General features: G+C 36.0%; 1 protein-coding gene across 1 annotated transcript; it reads right to left on the bottom strand.

The window, feature by feature from the left end:
• Positions 1-218: 218 nt before the first annotated feature.
• Positions 219-3,024, bottom strand: LOC116165115. Its single transcript, XM_031479413.1, has 6 exons — positions 1,425-3,024; positions 1,272-1,368; positions 1,102-1,227; positions 732-982; positions 587-683; positions 219-453 (listed from the first exon to the last, which is right to left on the bottom strand). The coding sequence occupies exons 2-6, from the start codon at positions 1,351-1,353 to the stop codon at positions 299-301; spliced, it is 711 nt and encodes a 236-aa protein (XP_031335273.1). The 5' UTR covers positions 1,354-1,368; positions 1,425-3,024; the 3' UTR covers positions 219-298.
• Between the last annotated feature and the right edge of the window lie 14,161 nt (positions 3,025-17,185).

Here is a 17,185-nt window from a genome sequence, read left to right as displayed (position 1 = left end):
TCAAGTCTGGATGATGAAGAATTTTTTCAACAAAGAAAGAAGCGGAAACTTCGCCCGCGAATTACGGATTATGCAGATGTCGTTGGCCGTTATGCAGACAACGAATTTAAAAGTCATTTTAGGTGAGCAATTTGCCAAGCATTCTGTTTGATTAAATAATAAATTAAAAGCTATTTATAGGAGTATTGTATTTCTAGAATGTCAAAATCAACGTTTGAATACCTAGTAAATATTATAATATAAATATATAAATAATAAACAAAACTGTGACTTCATCAATAATATAAAATAGAATTTATTATTTATTTGCTAGCTTTTCCAAAACTGCTAAAAACTTGTGATCCATTTCTAACCTCTCCTTATGTCGCTTTGCTCTTGCTTCCTCATGCTCGTCCTTTTGTCTTAATCTTTTGGCCATAAGCACATTGGTACTTGGTTTCGATGTTGATGGGGCTATAAGATATAATATACATATTAGGTATAAATAGTTAAACAACAATTTGAAAGACGTGTACGTAAGAACAGTTAAGTAGATAAATTATGTTGTAATTGTAAATAAGGTGATCATTGGTACTTTTGAACTCACCACTGGTATTATCCTGTGGTTTGACATCTGTATCTGAGGAGGACGCAACCGCAACCGGATTGCACCATGCACGCTTCGAAAATATTTCATCCATAAGCTGCAAAAAAGTTGAGTTTAAAGAAAAATTACCTATAGGTATACGTACGTCAAAAAATTTCCAAGTTCTCTTGTCGTTGCCAGATTTCGCATTGTGATCTTTTATGGATTTATACGTTTTTTTTAAACTTCTCAGTTTTGCGGCACACTGCATTCCAGTTACATTATTATTTAAAATCTCTGCAACCTTGTCCCATACTTTTTTTTGCGGTTGCCTGCCATCGGTAAATTGGGATTCATATGACCGATATGTCTCCAATAACAGTAAAATTGATGGCGTTGTCCATCTATATAATGAACCTGAAAAATCGAAGAAATTAATGTCTAGAAATGTTGGTTGTTATGAATACTAGAAGTTATGCCTATAGGAGACTTGCTACGTTAGTGATGGTAATTGTTAACATGGTTCCGCAACATACCTCCGTCACCCCGATCTACGTCTTCAGGGGATACAATGGATTCTTCTTCAGGGGATACAATCGATTCTTCTTCCGCAGCGGTTTCCGATAATCCTGCGTTTAACAGCTTTGCAGCAAACTGCATATCTGAAAATATATATAAACAATTTGCTCAATTTTTAGAAACTTACCATTTTGTGCACGCTCCGCATCCTCCGCAGATACAATTAATTCTACCAACTGGCCGTCATGATATAAACTTAGGGTAGTCATTTTGGTGAAAGGAAACTAAGGCAAAACATTTAACATAACCTAACAAAAACCAAACGACCACTCTGACCCACCTCTGTTTTACGCGCGAAGCGGGCTTTGCGGTCGACTATTAATGACGTCAACTATGACGTTTTCGACATCGACCACAACATTTGTGGCGTCAAGTGGAACGAAATTTGGGACGTTGCAATCGTCGCAGTCTTTAAGTGGAACGTACCCTTTCTGTCACCTATGGATGCACTGCTACTTACTCGCTGCAAGCTTTCCTTTACATTTATGTAAAGTGGTGGCGGAATAGGAAACATCAAATACGGAGATACCACTTCCTGTTGGGTCCGGCGTCCCTCGGACGGATCCACACGTGGCCTCTGTTATCGCTGCGACTCTGAAACAACGTGGACATTTCCTTCCTGCCTCCTCCTGCTGGCCGAGAAACCTCAGGGCACCACCCAAATCGTTGGTCGAAGCCAAGGGCCACAGAGATCTTATAGAGCTCGAGAACTGGCGCATCACATCCTCTACCAGCGTCTTCTCGGGACTTGACGGTATCACTGCTCGTAGCTTGGTGAACTGTTTAAAAAATACTCGAACATGGACCTCCCCATGGAGAATATTCCTGTGCCAAAAACTTCACCCGCTGTGCATGTTGGCGATCCTCAGATCAATACTGCTCCAAGAAATCTCTCCTAAAATCCGCAAAAGTTGCCCATGCTCGCTCGCGAATCCCCATCCACTCTAACGCACTTGTCTCCAAACATCCTCGAACCACATCTAACTTTTCCTCCGGGGCACTTAAACTGATCCAGGAATAACATGGGCTTATGCCGGTCGGAACTGAAATGGGGTCTCTTCATAGTGGGAATTGGAGCAGGTCGTCTCGCCAGGGTCTTAGCCATGACCTTCCAGTCAGGATCCGCACAACTCGACTCCCTTTTTCTACGTAATCCCTTATAAAATGATGTTTAATATCTATATGTTTTGAGCGCTTGCATTCCAATGCAGCCTCTGTTGTCCTCATAAATGATCACACCTTCTTTTATAATTATATCCAAATCCTCCAATATTCCCTCTATCCAGATAGCTTCTCCGTGGGACAGTGTTCGACTCGGACAGGGTAGGGGTTGGACAGATAAGATTGGTCGAAATAGACTCACCGCTCGCTGTCGATGATGGTTTTGGTTTCGGGTCCTTCCTGGGCTGGTTTCGTTCCAAAGGATCCAGAAGGCGTTGATTGACGGCCCCCTGAGTCCTCATGAACGTCTCCAGCTTTTGGTCTGCTTATTCATCCACTCCCCTCAGTAGTACAAACTCCACCTCCAGTGGACCGAAGTCAAACAATTGGCCGTCCTCCCCAGGTACTTCCTCTCGCGATAGTGACGTCTCCTCGTTACCTATAAGTACAACACACAGCAGTATGTCTGATATAAACGAAGATAAGATTAGTATTAAAATCGACAAACACACAACTAAAGCAAGTAACCTGTTGCCACATTGCCTTCAGAACCTGTATCCTGGTCACCAGAGGTGGGTAAAATGCATTTAAATAAGTATTTAAAATGGAAAATACAAAATGTATTCAGATATTGTATTTAAAATGTAAAATGCAAAATGGTTTTTGTACATTTATTTAAAATAGAAAATAGGTATTTGAAATAACATTTCGAATACAAAATGGTTTTACAATTTATTTATTTGCAATAAAATTTACATTAGCTTTAATTATTAAAAGTTTTTCAAATGTATCATCATTCATACATCGACGTTTTGGTCGCATGATCATCCCTGCGTATGAAAACAGCCTTTCAACAGGAGCCGATGACGGAAGTGGTGTGTTGTATTTTATAAATAACTTTTTGATGTTAGGAAATTGATCCAACATTGACAAATTTGTAAGTGGACTCTGAAGATATTGAAGGGCTTCAAGCTGTAACCCATTATTTAAATCTGAAGAGCCAGGGCTATCTGTAGAAGAATCGTCGAACAAAAAAATATGAGTACACATTACCGATTACTTACCTTTAAATGGGTTCGAAAGTTTGTAGTAGCATTGATTTGCCCTTTAATAAGTTTATTGCATTTGGAGCATTTTGCTGTAACCCCCCCGTTTCATTTTCAATATGTATTATTTTAAAAAACTTTCCATCTAATATCAACGGTAATGGCGTACGGTCGTTACTACTAGAGCCCTGGTCATTAGTTTCTTTTTCCTCTGCAGATATCTTATCCTCCTGACCACTGGACATGATTTGTACACAGATTATGTGTATTTTTAAACCACTAATTAACTAAGAAATATAGTCAAAATAAACGTATAATACTTGAATTTGAAGGAAATTTCTAAATTTTTTTATATACCGTTAAAAAAACGCGTGCGTAAACCACAGAAATCACGTAAACAAGCAAGCCAAGCACGTTTTGTGCAAGGAAGCGTTTTGATGCACTTCTTTACCACAGATCACCATTTTTAGTTTCTTTCCACAGATCACATTTGCAGGTAAACCAGAAAAACTTTGAATCGAATCTATACTACGTTATTTTAAATAGAAAATAGTTATACTGATTTATTTAAAATAGAAAATAGAAAAGATTTTATCTACAGTATTTAAAATACAAAATATGAAATGGCATTTTCTATTTTAAATACGTATTTCAAATAAATTCATTCGAAATAGGTACCTCTGCGGCACCAAAATCTGTTATGATCTTAGCCTCCTATCTTAGCGGGCAACACCAACTTCAAGTCTCGCCGGAATATTTGACCATATTCTGTAGTAGCGGGAACACCAAATTAACATGGCTGCCTATATATTCTCGCTTAAGTTTCCCGCGAGAATCTGTCACTCGGTGGCCACTCCGATTGCACCAAGATCGTGATCGTCATGTAGGACACCTTACCTTACCTTGTGTAGTAACTGAGTTCTATGCAGGCACTGAAGGCGTTTTATGGGTAAGGAACATCAAAAGCAATGGCTGATTAAGATTATATTGAAGCTAATACCAAGTTAGATTACAGAGTGACCCGCATAATGCTTTTTAGCGGTGCCCCTGCAGAAGGTCTTAAATTGTTCTATATCACTCCGGCATTTACCTTACGAATTAGGAAAACTTAATTCGGAGTAGCCCTATAATGAAGAAAGCATACAGCTAACACCTCATGCACAGCATTTTCGCGCCTTCTCGAGTAAAACTCTTTAACACGAGTAAATATTATAGACATGCTATGAGTAACCAAAATGGAATCGAACCATTCCGCAGGTATTACAACACATATATCAGACAAAACTAAGAGATATTAAATGTGCCTCGCCGGACGGTAGGATTACCCAGACCCAGTGGGGTGCCTGTAGACGTGGGCTAGAGTTGCTTTGGTTTCGGAACGAGTGAAAATGTTAGTGTCTGGTTCACCAAGGCCCATATAAACTTGAATAACTTGATCCCCTCTAAACAAACACACTTCCCTCTCGGTTACTCACCAGCACAATAAACAAATATAATAACATGCAATGAAATAATTGAACCAATGCCAAAGAGGTTCGAGAGTGACTAAAAACCACGATACACAAATAGCGGGACACATGCAAAATATGTACAATACGGATACAGCCCTACCGACATACATGAAACATAATTGTCAACACTAACAAAGGTTACACATCATACAAGAGGTTGATACAGAATTAAGTGACATCAGTAAGCACATGGGTAAAGGGTTAGAATCTGCATTTATGTTAGACACATTCAGAGATTACTAAAATTACCTGATACAAAAAACAAAAGCACACAGCAATGATTAAGGTATAACAAAAATATTTCCAGATAAGCCGTACCTACTTTACACTTAAGCCGGTTACAAGAAAAAGACCCGGAACACACATGATACATCGTATTTATTAACTACCCCAAGCGACGCGGTCACTTGATCCCTTAACAACCCTGAAAACCGCCCATCCCCTGCACGCATTTCTAGGAAGACTCTCGAGGGCAGGTGTTGGTAATGCCAAACACATGCGTTCTTCCGAGAATTTACATCCGTCTCCTTTTTCCCTTTTCTGCAATCCCACCGGATTTCGGTTGGCAGCTTTTGTAACTAACATGATGTATAGGGTGCTTCGTATCGACAATCTAATTCACAGGATGTTGCTAAGGTTGGGGCATCTCAGTACTATAGTAGGTGGAAGCCAACTCTTAGGGAAACATTTTCTAATATCTTCTGAAGCATTGATTGGCGAATTTAATAAACTGCAAAACGCGTGAGAAAAATTAGAATGACATACATGGACATCCTTCACTAACAAATTTTTATTTTATAGCATATGTTACATTGGCATTTTAATAGGTTTGAATGAGTAGGCTAAGCCGTTATTTAACCGTAAGGATAGATAAAGCGATCACTTTAACCGTAATTCAGTGCAGTTGACACAATCATTGTTCTTTACTGACACTTCGACATGAATATTGTTTTTCCTTAACGCGGATATGTTTTCCATCGATGGAGCCAATACAATTGGGTAGATTCCACAGTTGGAAGTAGCGCTCTGAGGAACTCATGACGACTGATCAAAACAACTGCTCCGTTGCGTATCCTAGAGGCTATCGTATCGCTCCAGTGTGCCCTGGAGTGTTGCGAGGATACAAGTTGCATCGGGAGATAAAAGATTGCTCATGTTGCATCGCTTATCGCATCGCTTCATTGGGAAAGGAATTAATTTCTACTACCAACCATAGCCCTCCTCCTCGACCTCTTATCGTGATCCGGTATTTTCCCTTATACCTCAAGAACGGATTGTCGGAAGAGGGTACTCTGAGACGTCTGCAAGAAATATATCCATTGGTGATGTCAAAACAAAAGCTATTTCGGTTAAAAAAAATGCGTTTTATCTGCACAAGAGTTGTGCACAATTTATACTTGTTTGTCAATGTCTCCATCTTACTAATCTTTTTTCCGGATAATTCACAATAAACAAGCCCCACTGTGATAAATCGTAGAGACCTTGTTTTTTGAATTTAAGAAATCCGTTTGAGCAATAATGCTAATCTGAGTAAAGGGCAACATTTTGATAATTGGAGAGTTGGATTTAGTGATACAGGGTTTTGTTCTTTTCTGTCTCTTAACCTAGTAATTTTAGATTATTCAATATTTTTCACGAAAATACTTACCTATTAATTAATTATGCACAGGAGTAGGCAGTGATAATAAAAAAAGTAAACAACTGTCAATTTGGAAATGCGATAATTGTAGGGTAGCATTAAAAAATAAAAAAGAACAGTGATTTTTATGAAAAGATAAACTATGAAAAGAAATGTAACAATTTTTTTCAATACTACTTAGATTCATTGAATTGCCAAATTGACACTTGTTTGCTTTCTGACATTCTGTTATTATTTATTTTCACGGCCTACTCCGGCAAATAAGCATGGAATTAATTAATGGCTAGGTATTTCTCTGAAAAATATTGAATAACTTGGTTTAGACACAGACACAGGACATCTCGTATAAAAATTGAAGAGAAACAAGAACTATCGAATGGCGAAGTAAAATAGTGTGTAGCTCTATTTGAAAAAAAGGTATGGCAATTCAGAATTCAAAATTACCATTTCCTTATGAGCACCCTGTATAACTAAATTCAACTTTCTCATTATCAAAATGTTACCCTTTACTTGGATTATCATTCTCTTCATACTCAAAGGTATTTTTTAACTTCAAAAAACAAGGTCGCTACGATTTATCAAACTAGGGCTTGCTTATGGAAAATTATTCGGAAAAAAATTAATAAGATGGCAACATTTAACAAAAAATCAAAAAGTAAATAATAATAAACAGCTAGAACTTTTACACACTACTTGCACATCTTACAACTTCCGAATTACCTGCACACCAACATGCAAAAGTACTATTGAAAACGCTAACATCGTTACAAGGTTCCTTAACCAATGACAAACCACCCTGCATGACGATTGGGGTCATGACCCGTCTCCTGTACCATAACGATTATAAGTGTGAAGATAAACAAATAATAAAAATAATAAGTAACGCGACATACACTACAATGATAAGTCCACCCAATAGTTACACGTCCTAGCACGGTTAAAAAACCCAAAACTCTTTTTTCTCAGAAACATACCACAGTATCACAACCCATTCGTATTCAACCCAAATGCAAAGCCAAACAAACACACAATAAACAACGCCACTTAATTAAATTGCTCAACTTGTAGAAAATGTGGGTGCTTTATTTTATTTTATTTTTTTTTAATTTTTTTTTCTCTACTATCATTTATAAAAGTATAAAATTTAGGATTCGACAAAACTTGACTAGACGAACGACATACAGACAAACACTAATCGTTACTTGATTTTAATCCGTGCGATTAGTTAACCAGGCTAGACTACGTAACAATAGTACGTCTTATCGTGTCTGTTACTGGAGTTACCACTTTCAGCTAAATATGGTGGAACCTGATCTGTAATAATTTTATGGTATAATAAAATAGCGTTTAATGTAGACGCTAACATATGCCATTGAAATAACTAAAAATATACAGGGCGTTTTATTAAAAAAAAATTCACAGTAAAAAAAGGAATTATTTCTTAGGGCATCAAGAGGCAAGAGTCTACTTGATGTGACAAACGTTCTCTAGCAATCAAACTGTTTCTAAATTTCATTTGCATTACGTTCTCATACTCATACATTTTCGCCCAGGAGAGAACCTGGTCAGTATTTTTGTATCTGTGACCAAAGCATGATTTCCATATAGACCAGTCAAATTACAGTTTGGGTTGGATGTTGTCACTCAACAAAACCATGTTTATTCTTCTTTTGATAACAAAATGATATGAGAAATTGGTCACCGCAGGATTTATAGTCTTTGTATAATGAATGATGATTTTTGCAAATTATCGGATTGCTGTATTTTTATTTCAAAATTCTAAAAATTTCCGACGGACGGACAGAGAAAGTGACTGCAATACCGCACCCAACTTCGTTGGAAAATGCGCTAAAAAGTTTATGCTTTAAAGGATCGATTGGTGCAACCCAATTTACCAAATCATTTTTGGTTGTCTCGGAAACAAACTTCAAGGTTAATAGCTGATTTCCCGTGAACTATTTATCGAATTTGGACGTATTTTTTTTAATGTGTTTTTCCGAGAGCTTTTGCTATATTTCGGAAGTTATTTGTGCGCTAAGAACATTTTTCGGATTTTGAAAAAAAATACCAGTCTGTCGCTTTGCAAAAATTATAGGGAAAATTGTTGGAAAGCTTGTTTTAGGGTTCTACTATGTGTAAAAAAAATTGAAAACTCTGAAAGTCGCCCAGATCGAAACATAAAACATTACTTTTTTAATTTGTGAATTTCAAATGAACCTTCAAAACTCCAGTTCTTTCCCATTAACCTTCTTTCCAATTTAGTTTTATCATGATAAATAAAGAAATGGTCTGTATAATTTTTTTACATTAATCAACAAATGATACTATTTATTAAATTAAATTTCTTTTCCAGATCTTCCATTATGTCGGCGATGTGTAACCATTTTATTTCGGGGACACTGTTACATGCTGTGGTGCCGCCATTTAATATGCAAGAGGTGCATCCATTTCCTTCCGACAAAGGTCGAGGCAATCATGCTATATGAGTGCCCCGCCTGTGGTGTTTTTGGGGATGTGGAATTATTATTTGGATGATTGAGTTTTATATTTTAGTTTTAAGCCTCGTTGTTGTTTTAAGCCTCGTTGTAGTTTTAAGCCTCGTTGTAGTTTTAAGCCTCATTGTAGTTTTAAGCCTTGTAGTTTTAAGCCTCCTTGTATGTAGTTTAAGCTTCGTAGTAGATTTTTAGCGTTGTTATAGATTTAGAGTTGTACTTTGGATAGCTGCGTTGTAGTTTCAATATAATAAAAAAGTATTGCAATGTGGAAACATCAATTTTATTTTTACGAGTATGGTAAATAAGTATCATATTTCTGAATTCACATTGAACCTTCTAATAACTATTAATTTGATGGACGGTTCTTGGAAGCTGAAGCTTCTGTGGTGAACTGATCGTTTGCCCACTTCCCATGGTACAGTCTACTCTTGATAATTTAAACTCCCAGTAATTCAAAGAAAAAGCTGTCTCTAGACTGTAATTAATTATGCCATAGCCTACTCCGTAATTAATCAGGTAACTCGTTTCATGCTATTCGCTTATTGATTTTACAAAAATGAGTGTTTGTGTCATATATTGCCCGCCATAAGTATTCCGAACACCCAGCGTACTTTGATTAATTTTGATGAACATTTTTCAGCACAGTTGTATTTATTTCGAAAGAAGAAACGATGAAATTTTGAACATTAAACAAATTAAAGTAACAATAAGTAATATAACTCTCGCCAGGAAAGATTGCCGGTCACAGCACACCTTGTGTCGATCTACAATCTATGTTTTTCCTTAAAGATCGAAGCGACTTCCGAAAATAGGATCTGCCAATGTGAAACGAAAAGTCTTTTTGTTCAACATTGACACGATACTACCCCGGAAGTCGCTCACATCTTTAGAAAAACATAGATTTCAGACCTAGATCAAGTGTTCTGTGACCGGCAATCTTTCCTGGCGAGAGGTTTAATAATGCTTCCATGCCCTTCCAGTTCGCTGGATCGTGCGGGTTATGATGGGTAGGAGACTAAATACTTTACAACCAACCACCTGTAAACACTTTAGTAAACAGTTTACATGATCTTCACAGGCGTCTTAGAATCTTGCAACAGTGTATCACAGTCTGGGATCGATTCACTCATTTTCAGTATGCCCAGTCGAGCAGGAATCGATGTAATGATCTATACAATATTAGTGTAGTTCGAATTTTTTTGTAATTGTATCATATTTCGAAATAAATACAATTTTTCTGAAAATTTTATCAAAATTGATCAAAAGTAACATTAGATGTTGAGGTAACGGGCGATGAAAAATGAATTGCTGTCGAGTCGCCTTTGGAAGTTGAAGTTAAGTACAATTTCCCATCCAAACAAAAACTCCCAACTCGACAGCAACTCATTTTTGATCACGGCGGGCAATATATTTGGTCTAGAATATACGTACTTCATTGTTACCATTACCACAGCATACTTTGAGTAAACTCATTTTTCGCCTACATATAGGTAACCGTCCCGATTCACATTTATGGTATATGAACTTAGTAACACGTAGTGATGCAAAAAGGTACAAGAGAAAAGAATAAACTTTTATTAAAGCTTAAAGCATGCAATTTTAAGTCATGACATTGCAGGTTGTCAAGATTTTGTTAGTTAAGTAGTTAAACCATTATTGATTTAATGTCCAGGTGGTATTTCTTCATCAACGCCGTCTATATTAAATCAGTTTTGCTATCGCTATTAAAATATATAAATTGAGAATTTATACCCTGGAGGTTATGCAACTGGGTTGTTATTTTTGGCTACAACTCAACCGAATGTTCCAATTTTCACCACAAAGCGCCACGGTAATATCTTCGTAGTAGTGGTTTTATATATACGATAGTGTGATCCTAGGGTCGTACTATAGCGAATAGGATCAGAGTATCGGTTTGATATATTGATATGTTTGAATAGGATGGTAGTATGCAAGATATATATATATATATATATATATCGTCGGCTTCATAAGCAAACCACGTAACTCCAAATTTGGCCAAATATGCATTTTGATGCCATCTATAAGAAGAATATGGAATCTTTAAATAATAAAACATGTTAAATAAAAATGTTCCTTAGGACATTGAGGATGAAAGAAACTACTATTTTAAACTGGATAAGGACGAAAACATGGAAGGAATCGATGAATCGGAAATATCAAAGTCACGAATTTCAGAAGTTAGGCATCGTAAATATCAAAAAAGCAATGAAAATCTTAGAAATTTTCTTGAAACATTACCAAAAGTTGAATCTCATTATTGTCGGTATATTATTATATTACTCCAGTTTCCAAGACAAAGTTTTTCCAAGCATTTCATGAAATGAATTTATCAAGTTATACACCCAAAAAGGATTTATGCGACATTTGTGTGGCATATGAAACTAAGAATCTATCTGAAGAAGAATACCAAAAGCACCAAGAATTTAAAAAAGAAGCAAGAGACGAAAAAGAAAAGGATAAAAATAGTAAAGACAGTTTGGTGTTCACTATGGATTTACAGTCTGTTCTACTTTCTCCAAAGTCAAATGTGAGTGCTATGTACTACAAGACGAAACTAGTACATAACTTCACGCTTTATGATTTAAAGACTTCAGATGGTTACTGTTACCTCTGGAACGAGACAGAAGGTGGGTTAACTGCAAACGAATTTTCAACTATAATAGTCAACTTTTTGGAAAGCAAAGTCATCCCAACTATGACAGATAAATCACAAACCATAATAATTTATAGCGATGGATGTACTGGGCAAAATAGGAACTCTATTCTAGGAAATTCACTACTAAATTTGGCTATGCTTCGTGGTATAACTATTATTCAGAAATATCTACAAAAGGGGCACACCCAGATGGAGGTTGACTCAATGCATTCATGTATTGAAAGGAAGGTTCGAAATTATAAAATTAACGTCCCTGCTGATTACGTTTACTTATGCAAGACCGCTAGAAAAGATCCTCGACCTTACAATGTGGAATACCTTATGCATGAGTTTTTCAAAAAAATGGATAATATAAAATTCTATAGCAACATTATAGACCAGAAAAAGTTACCGGTGGTGCTACTGTTACTGACATCAAAGCTCTTAAATATAATGCAAATGGTCAGATTGAGTTCAAGCTACGCCATTCTGAAGACTGGAAGATCTTATCCCAGAGGTACAAACATTTAACACCTACGCAATTTGAATGCTTGCCCCGTCTGCATAAAGAAAGAAGAAAAATCAAAGTTGAAAAGTTCCAACACCTACAATTCTTGAAACATAGTTTATTGGAAGACTCATTCGTTTTATGATCAAATTCCTCATGCTTAAGAAAATTTAGTTATTTTGTTTTCCACCTAAATTTGTGTACAAGAACAATGTTAATTTTTATTGCATTTGAAGATGTGTATGCCTTTAAAATAAATTTTTTCAACAAGCTTAATAAAATTTTAAATTAGCAAATCAAGTATGTACAAACTAAACCAAATAAGAAAATAACGTAACTCCATTTTATTGACCTAGAAATAAAAATTATGTGTATTTTTCAAACATATAACGTAAAGACATATAAAACAGCACTATTTCATTACATACCTACTACCTTTGTCTTTCTTTTATATGCAAAAATATATTTTTTATGTTTCCTGTAAAGTTGACCAAAATGGAGTTACGTGGTATGCTTATGAAGCCGACAATATGTTAACTGAGAGCAGAGTCGAAACTCTGCTTTGTATTGGGGAGAAGTTTTGTGCCGTGATCATATAAAAAGTAAACAGCTAGCTAGGTTTTCGTTTTGGTGTTTTGTGTACGGTCCTATGTTGTGCAAGGCACTTACTACATATACCAGGTGAATATTTTAAAACCGAACATAGGCAATTAACATGGAAAAAACGATTTTTGCAGATCGTTGCTCGTTTATAATGACAACAATCAAAAGAAGATTTTTTTCTCATCTAATGATATACGAATTAGTTTTTTTGTAATATCGTTATCAAATACTTAAATTTAGTTGGCGTTTTCAGTTTTAAATCAGCCGTCATTTAGCCACAAGTGTCACATTTTGACACATTGTGCGCAATAATCTAAATTGTTCCCCCTATGACAGTGTTCCCTTACAAACGCATTCCAAGAGACATAGCAATGAGTCTTCCGGACGGGGTATTTGGTCGCTCTGATAGTGGTTGGATGACAAGTGCAACTTTCTACGAATTTGTAGCGAACATTTTTTTGTCATGGCTTTTAACACAATAAATAAAGTTTCCAATTATTATTTCTACTAGATGGTCACAAGTCCCATAGAAGTATGGAATTGTACAATTTATGCACTCAAAAAGGTATTATATTGTATTGCTTATTTCCGAACGCAGCACATATATTGCAACCATGTGACGTTTCGGTGTTTAAGTCGCTGAAGGTATACTGGAAAAAAAAATATACAGCAACATAAACAGAACACAACAAAGTAAGTTACCAAAAACACATTAATTCCAATATTCAAGAAAGCATATGATGAAGGAGTGCAGCCGAGTATTACTAAGAATGGATTTCGAAAGTGCTGTATTTATCAATTTAATGCGAATGACGTAGATGACTACTCAAAGTGCATTTCGAAGAGAAGGGAAGAATTGAAAAAGACTTCTGCCGACGAAGTTACTATCAACATCAGTAATTATAAGACTGCATTAAAAGTGATGGAACATCATATGGATCCAGAATGGGGTTTTCCGCGTTTTTTCAAAAACCTTGAAAATGAACTCCAAGCACATTAAAAAAATTAGTGGTACTCATTTTTTTGTCAAGAGAAATCGTTGTGATTAGCAAACACGATTCTAAAATGAACGGCGTTTGAAAAGTTTCGAATGACCGCCAACGTTGCTGTGACGTCACAACGCACGTTGGCGCTCAGCCGTAGCATTGCTTACAATCGCTTCAGAGAAAGAAAACGTCGTTTTGACGGAAAAAGGCGTCGAATAATTATTGCATTTGTGCCTGGGTGTGATATCAGAAGTCATCGCGAACCTAATAAATTGTATATAAACGTCCCAACAGGAAATATACGAAAAAAGTTCGACGTGATACCGCGAATTTGACATCCCAATCCCATTTGTATTGTTGTGAAGACGATTCTAATTAATTAAAGTGCATAATGTCGATTTACTTTCAGTCAGTTATCGACGAAAATCCATAGATATATAATATTGTAATTGTAATTCAGAATATGATTTACTTCGAACTCTGTTCTGGGCATATCTGTGCCCTTACAGCGCACACATTTTTCTCTATTTTCACTTCCACATATCCAACACCCTAATTTTCTCATTGAAATCCGTAAGGTGCATACTGTATTAGGTACCTACAATATACCTTGCACTATACACACATAACTTGATGTTATACTTCCTATGAACCATAACAGATTTGCTTCTGGGCTTTGACTCCCCTCAACCGAGTGGCATGGAAAAACTCACTTTTCGAGAAAAAGGCGGCGACCATTAACACTTCAACCTTTGGCAGACTATCTAACTGCCCCTTTAGGAACCAGTCAGAACTCGGTTTATGGCAGATTGCCATAATAAGTCGAATCAGTGTCATGCACTAATATAACTCCCGATCGGTAACCCGCGTAGTGACGTATGCGACGCTCGGCCAATATCGGCATGTCGTCGGTTGCATGACGAAATTTGAAAGTTTTACGATATTATATGTTGTTTATTGACATGCTGCAATTAGGAAAAAAAGTTTTGTATATGAGATGTTTAATTACAGGTTATAAACTTTACAGTAAGACACAAAAAAGTTACAATATTTTTTTTCAGGAAGACCCTATTATTGCTGAAATTTAAAAATTCAATGACAAAAAATGAAACCGAAGACAGCTAACTTTTTAAAATCTGGAAATCTAGTCAAGAAGGAAGTGGTGAAGAAATTGTCACTGAAAATGCGTATAATGAAAATCATATAGTTTTAAATAACATAGAGGTAAATATTTACAGCGAGACAGAAATGATGGATTTGACGCATGATGTTTTCTTATCGGCAGACATTATGGAACTGACAGTGCTTATTATTATAGTACCCAAGCTCACTTTAAATCGACAGATGACGTACCAAGTCGCAGCAAATAACACAAAAGCCAGAAGAATTGCTAACCAAACTTCTTTCTGGAAGGCAACTATCAAAACCTCAATATACGATATTTTTTCTGCTGAAGCTTCCAATGGAAATAGATGGTGTTCTTTATGAAAGCACCGACTTTATCTGACTTGGAAGTCCATAAGGAGAATAAACACAGCAAGAGAGAACCAGTTGAGAATGAACTTATAGATCACGACGAATCTCAGGAAATAGGTTCAGACATATTAATCAATATTATTAATAATGTATATCAGGAAGTTGAGAAAAAGAATTAAAAAGTAAAAAAATAGTAATACAGAGTAATATAATTGTCAAAGACGCTTGGAAGGAACACCTTCGTTGGCCAAAAATTGAAGAAAAGGAAACTAAAAAGAAGTCTGTCACGTCTATGCCATTTGCAATTACTTCCAAGAAGTGGAAGGCGTATGCAGATCATATAGAAGCCGGAAAAAAGAGAGAATTCCGCGAATCAAATTAATCAAAGGAAATTCCCAGAAATCAAACACCCAATTTAATTAATCGACCAACCAATTAATTTAATTACATAATAATCAATTTAATTCATTACGTCATTAATCAAATCAAATGTCAATAAAGATCAAAATAACACCAATTTTTAATTAATTAATCAAATCAAAACCCAAATTCCAAGAAATTAATCAAATTTCCAAGAAATAACCCAAAAACACTCCCGAAACACGGACACCAACCCCCCAATCAATTTAATTGACCGTGATTGACCCCGCGAATAAAATACAAGATGGCCGACAAGTGAACGGGTTCTACTCATATTATTGCATGGTAAAAAGCTCGTTTACATTGACAATAGGTGTTTGTACAAAATATCATCTTCAAAATAAAAGCGTTTTTTTTTTAAATCTGCATACTTAGGTGACTAGATAATATGTATTTGTTAATATACAAAAAAACCGAAACGAAAACATTTTGATCATATAACACAACAAAAAAAGTAATAAATATTTATTTCACGATTACTTTGGGATCGAAATGGCGGCAATATCACCAAATTGAATTCCGTACGTAGAGATAAAAATACTGGATACGTAATAATCTAATAATAATAATGCATTGTAACATACTTAGAGGAATTTTTTTTCATAAAACACCACATATTATTGAAGTTGTCTTCGGCCTCTGTGTACTCGTTCATCTTGCCAACGGACAAGCCCTTCAGGACTAGTGAAATAATCAGCGAATCTGTCTCGAATATTCATTGCATCACGAGTAAAATTACCTCCCATAATCCTTACCCTATCTAATCCTCGTGGGACTGCCGGGTCCTCTAGTTCATCAGATTGCCAAGAACACATCATTTCTTAAAAAATTGTGCAAGCAAGTAGCTGCCATAATTATTTTGTCGAGATGTTCGGGAACCACGTTTAATTTCTTAAAAAATATCCTAAACTTTTTACAAAGTAGACCAAAGGCGTTTTCGCTACATCGTCTAGCTCTGCTATGTCGGTAGTTGTAAATTTGTTTCAAGTTATTGTTTCGAAATTGAACTCCGGGATATGGACGCATTAGATTTGTACTTAGAGGAAAAGCTTCATCCCCTACTATGACATGGGGCATCAAAATATCAGTTCCAGGTAAATTTTTTGGTTCCGGAATTTCTTGTGCAAAATTTTCCATGTAGTGGACGGGCAAAGCCCTACCTGCCGAGACCGACGACGAATAGACAGTTTTGGATTTTCTGGCACACTTTCATTTACAGCGGCAATATTCTCTTCTTCGACATATTGGTGTTACTGCATCTTTTAGAGAAAAGGTGGTACGTAATCTTTCCACAGTCCGACGAATGACTAGTTCAGATGCACGATTATGTATGCCGTAAAATTCACGAAGGCGTCCATACGTTTTGCGAATCGATGACTGAATTTCAAAGTAAATTTAAATAATTTGATAGCGTTGTTCAAGAGTGAGTCTTATTCATGATAATTTGTCACACTATACTAAATTTAAATGTCACTAATAGCCCGCAAACTGACAGCTGATTTGACAGCCATCGCGATGGAAAGTTCTATCATGCTTA

This window comes from Photinus pyralis, unplaced genomic scaffold, assembly GCF_008802855.1.
Source record: "Photinus pyralis isolate 1611_PpyrPB1 unplaced genomic scaffold, Ppyr1.3 Ppyr1.4_LG2, whole genome shotgun sequence".
NCBI classification, from domain to species: domain Eukaryota; kingdom Metazoa; phylum Arthropoda; class Insecta; order Coleoptera; family Lampyridae; genus Photinus; species Photinus pyralis.
This window is presented reverse-complemented; position numbering and strand designations above follow the sequence as displayed.

What these genes read in the sequence shown, in the direction of transcription:
- LOC116165115 (XM_031479413.1), bottom strand. Translation starts at nt 1,353, where the DNA reads ATGACTACCCTAAGTTTATATCATGACGGCCAGTTGGTAGAATTAATT. An exon ending in TGCGGAGCGTGCACAAAATG is followed by an intron (nt 1,228 to 1,271) that starts GTAAGTTTCTAA and finishes ATATATTTTCAG; the next exon opens with ATATGCAGTTTGCTGCAAAG. An exon ending in GAACTTGGAAATTTTTTGAC is followed by an intron (nt 684 to 731) that starts GTACGTATACCT and finishes ACTTTTTTGCAG; the next exon opens with CTTATGGATGAAATATTTTC.